The sequence below is a fragment of the Haliotis cracherodii genome, unplaced genomic scaffold, assembly GCF_022045235.1.
Source record: "Haliotis cracherodii isolate W230 unplaced genomic scaffold, xgHalCrac1.p SCAF_23, whole genome shotgun sequence".
NCBI lineage: Eukaryota > Metazoa > Mollusca > Gastropoda > Lepetellida > Haliotidae > Haliotis > Haliotis cracherodii.
Genome location: NW_027266279.1, coordinates 2,018,704 through 2,023,712, shown reverse-complemented (window position 1 = coordinate 2,023,712; position 5,009 = coordinate 2,018,704). Strand labels below are relative to the sequence as shown.

The window sequence follows — 5,009 nt, the reverse complement described above, 5'->3', positions numbered from 1 at the left end:
TGTGTTTGTCTGTCCGTCTATCAATGCATTGTGTGTGTCTCCTCAGTCATGATATATGTAGTGTGTCGTCATTGTATACACCGGATCAGCCCCAGTTTGGTGACAATAGTCGACACGTTTAACTTTGACCAAGAGATTGGATATCACTAGGATGATATCGATATGAGAAGTATGACAGCGTTGGACAATTGCAAATGACATTTAACTATAAACAGTATCAAGTCATCAGTAGTTTATTTCTTACATTATTATTTCAACTGTACATTAAGCACTTGAAGTGCTTTACAGCTTTGCTAATGTATCGAGTGCCTCCTATGTCATACACACTTGTAACGACTCTAACCCATCGTATGTTGTAGGTTGTAGCGTTACACTCCACACACCTTCACACTAAGCCTTGTCCTTTCACATTGTACAACACGTGACACCAATACTCCGCCAACCTTACCCTTCCCTAACCAATTCCATCTCACCCCACCTTTCCCCGCTCTTCTCTGCTCTACTCCACCACACCTCACCCCAGTTCAACCCTACCCCAACTCACCCTACCCACTCCACTCCACTACCCTACTCTACCTTTCATCGGCAAACCTCACTCCACTCCACCCTACCCTTCCCTCATCCACCCCTACCTACCCACCTTCTCGACTCCACTACCTTTCATCAGCACACCTTACTCCACTCCACCCTGAAATTCCCTCACACGCTCGTATCGTTTATTATCCCTAGTTTTTCAGCACAATGCCCGTATTCGATGGAAGCACCAAAGGCTAAATATTTACTTCACTTTACTTCCGGCTTTTATACTATATACTATATACTTTTATACTGACAAAATGTTCAAAGCGGCGATAAAGCAAAGCAACTCATCTGGAGAGAAATCGCAACATCCGGAAAGTCAACCGACCCCAGTTACAAAGTAGTGTTTAATTTTCATAAGATATAATAATATGAATATATATATATATATATATATATATATATATATATATATATATATATATATATATATATATATATATATATATATATATATATATATATATATATATATATATAATAGTATTAAAATATTAAATTACATTTTGTAAATGAAGTTTTATAAAAACAAACTTAAGAATCGTACAAACATCCCGTGCAAGTATGACGTGACCTTCTCAGTAAGGAGATCTGGAAGGCGCAGCTTAAATAAACGTCAAAGCCTCGGGTGTGTTCACATTCGCATGTCACATTGAAAATGGAATCATGGTAAATCACTCTTTAGTGTTCTTGTAGGGGCGATGTTTAACAGCCCCAATACATAATGTATCCACGTGGGAATGGTACTTGGTCTTCAGGGTGACAAGGCCAATTTGCTCTGGTTTATTCTAATTCCACAGATCTGGACCTTTAAATAAGTATCCGTTTTGCTACAGGGAACATCTCACTGCAAATACAGATACATTACTATTGCCAGAGAGATAATCACCGTATCTATCTAGCATAGTAGTACCAGAAAGCTGAAGAGCCGGATTTCTATTCCCCACATGGAAACAATGTGCGAAGTCTATCCTTGGTGTCCCCCGCCATACTATGGCCACAATATTGATGAAAAGGTTGAATTTCACTGTCACTCGGATGCTTCCGCGCCCGGCAAAGGCCGCCATTTTGGCTTTCTGTTTAGGAAATGTTCGTCCTCGGGAGAGGGCTCATAGGGCAGAACTCCAGCCGCTTGCTGAGCTGCTACTGTGGTTGCCGATGGGGGCAGCTCGGACACAACTTTAATACTCATCTCTCTCAGTCTCGGGGCTCTTTCTCTGAAAAAGCTTATGCCGTTGCAAGGCCAGTGTTTTGTGAGCAACATTTCCTTGTAAGCCTTCTGTTTCTTCCGAAGCGACTCCTCGTCTGCCCATACTGCTGGCGCCATACAGACAAACACCACAAAGCGCCACCTACCGGGATTCTTGCGACGAATCAAGGGCCGGATATTTGCATGGACAAGTCTGGATTCCCACACGACCATTCCCCCCTTCGGAACCGGAACCCGTTTACGATCACAGTTACAATGTTCTTTAAACCATTGGACGTCTTCATCCCGGAAGTTTCGAACACGCCATGTTGGATTTTTCTTCAGTTGTTCCACGGCATATTCACATTCTTCATAGTATTTCTGAAAGAAATGATGAGACCCTTCTATGACCTCAAATGTCCAGTCATCTTCTGCACAGTGCTCAAGGTAAACTCCCCCTTGGTATCCATGAAGCCCCACCCTCGAGGAGTTCTGGTCGACGTGAAGCCAGTCCTGCCCAGGAACATAGAAATCCTCCTCTCCTTCTTCTGGGGGGCGCCCAATAGCGATTCCATCAAAACTTGTCAAAAGTTTCTCAGTTCCCCATATTTGGGCAAAGACTGGTTTTGCCTTCATGCGCACTGCCCATGTTGGCTCCATATGACCGACTTTGAATTTTTGAATGAGGGATTTAGTGGTAGGAGGCCACGCCCCTTCAAACTGATTCAGCCAATCATCATATGCGCCCCTGTATTTGTCTGCCTCCTCCTCAGTCAGTACATTCTGAATGACAGTGTAGCCCTTGGTTTTAAGATCTTCTCTGTTGCTCTCGGAAAACATGGTGAAGGTCTGGAAAATCACAGAATATGACAATTTAAAGAAGGCCGTCAAACGATACATCTGACAATACGTATATATGTCACAGTGGAATTCCGTTTCTTAACAAGACACCAGTGGAACAACCAGTTTGGATTTATATTTACACCAAAAATGTCCGCAAAATGTTGCCACGAAAGATCAGAACATATTCTAGCACAGGCAATGAATATAGAGTTTAGGAATATATATCCAAACCATAGAGTACAGCTTCTATTGTCTAATATAAACCCTTTGACGGAATCAAATTTCCTGAATAGTTTAGGGTGAACTAACCCCTCTGTACCTTATTATTTCATCCCGGCGGGGTCGGATATAGCTAATGTGAGAACTTGAAATGGTTTCATTTTACTCTTAAGATATTTTCACCGCGATTATATTGTCTATTACCGAATTCGTTAGATTCTTGAGTAATAGAAACAAACACTCAATGGATGGCCCTGTCATTAAGCCCTCAATATTCGTTGCGCCCCTTATAGGGCGTTTCAAAATCCTATGATCGTGGGCTGGAATCCTAGATTCACACTCAGTTTTGTTAGGACCATTGCCTGTAAATTGCTCGTGATACCGACTAAAGGGGTAAACGCCTAACACCTACATCACTTCGGGTTATATTTCAATGCTGAGTTTGCACGACATCATAGTGCTGAGGTACTAATGATCAGTCTGCCCAAGGCGGCGTTCAAGTGATTTTGGTGTTATACCAACGTCAGCAATATTCCAGCAATATGGTGGCTGGTTTACCAGAAATGGGAGGCGCTAAGCCAACACTTACTTACCATCGGACCGAACATATACTTTTTTACCTCCGACTCCTGGAATAAAATCTAACGCGGGGCGCATATAACAACATGTCCCCCTCGTGAAACTGCTACAACTTATCAGGCTACGAAGTATTTAAAAAATATGTTTAGGCTCATAATTTTACTTACAAAAAATATGTTTTTGTAGCTGTTCCTGAAAATATATATAGTCTCCTTACTACATACTGTTATAATACGGCAGTTTTCATATCATACCCCATGTTATCCCATACATATCTGCCCTCAACCATTCGTCCCTCGGGCTGATATGTCGTCTTTGTGTTGGTATCGGGTATGAAACGAAAACTGCCGTATAGTAGCCTCTTTATCATATACCATAACGTAAAATTGTAAAATGTATATATCTGCAAGTGAATGCAAGACATTTTCACCTTGTTTGGACCACATTGTCACGAAAAGCAAGACGCGCAGACGACGCACCAAAGGACGTAACTCGTATTACCCTGGCTGACTAACATTCAGCTCCGCCGTTCATACAGTTTGGCCCTCACTCTATGAAGGTTCATACTCCAATGAACTCACACAAAGTGGACGTCAATTGACATTGACTAGTACAACCCCTTCATAGCACATGCAAAATACCTCATATCACTGATAGCTACTTGATAAACGTTTTTACTACTAATCCGGTAAGAGATCACCCGTTTTTATAAACATACAGCTGTATTACACATTGTTTAATACCAAAATGCGTGCTTCAAATACATTTAACAATGTCTTACATACGGTGTTCGTGATACACGGGTCCATTCCACCAGCATCCCCGAAAGCGATTCATATTCCAGAACTATTCACTCGTTTCATAAAACTTGTATTACACGGAAGCGAGTTTAGTATTAAGTATTTTCAATGTGTTAAGTCCTTTTCTTGTAACCCCATCCGTGATATTGCTTGAACAGCCATACTCACTTGTCACGGCAAACGTTCTGTTGATAAAAGTTAATAATCCTACTTCCTCATCGCGCTGCTGGTTGTCAAACGTTGATAATAACTGTATACATATTGACACATTGATATTCGTGTGGAATGAGACTTACCTGTGTTGTTTACACGGTCGATACTGGACAGACACAAGCGTCACGGCATCTTTTATGGGTAACTTGTTATTGCACCACTCGACGACGTAGATTTCAAGTGATAGCGGAAGAAACCGAGTTGATCCGAGCGATTGCACCACATGCGTGACAGCGGGTATCTCGCGCACGCTTACAGATACCAGACATAGGGGCTGTGTCAAAACGTTTTGTGGTAAAATTGCCATCTTGTGGTGTCCTCGTGTAAAGAGTAATTGGTTACAATTGGTGCATTTTGTGATTGGTTTATTGTGAACCCTCCATATGATAAATATCCTGGTTAAACTACAAATATCTTCTCACTAAAGATATCTGACGGAGCATAGAGTGACAGCGAATAAAAAACCACACACAATATAAACAATGCAAACAATAAAAGCCGTACACGTAAAAAAAATGTTGACAATGAAGTAGTTAACATACAATAAACGCTAACAAAAACAAACTGACTGTGGGCTCATTCTAATA

The 5,009-nt window shown here is 41.4% G+C and overlaps 1 protein-coding gene across 1 annotated transcript; it reads right to left on the bottom strand.

The window, feature by feature from the left end:
- Positions 1-1,109: 1,109 nt before the first annotated feature.
- On the bottom strand, positions 1,110-4,627 carry LOC139471715 (uncharacterized). The gene is made up of 2 exons (XM_071254192.1): positions 4,506-4,627; positions 1,110-2,617 (listed from the first exon to the last, which is right to left on the bottom strand). The coding sequence occupies exon 2, from the start codon at positions 2,606-2,608 to the stop codon at positions 1,610-1,612; it is 999 nt and encodes a 332-aa protein (XP_071110293.1). The 5' UTR covers positions 2,609-2,617; positions 4,506-4,627; the 3' UTR covers positions 1,110-1,609.
- Positions 4,628-5,009: the final 382 nt, after the last annotated feature.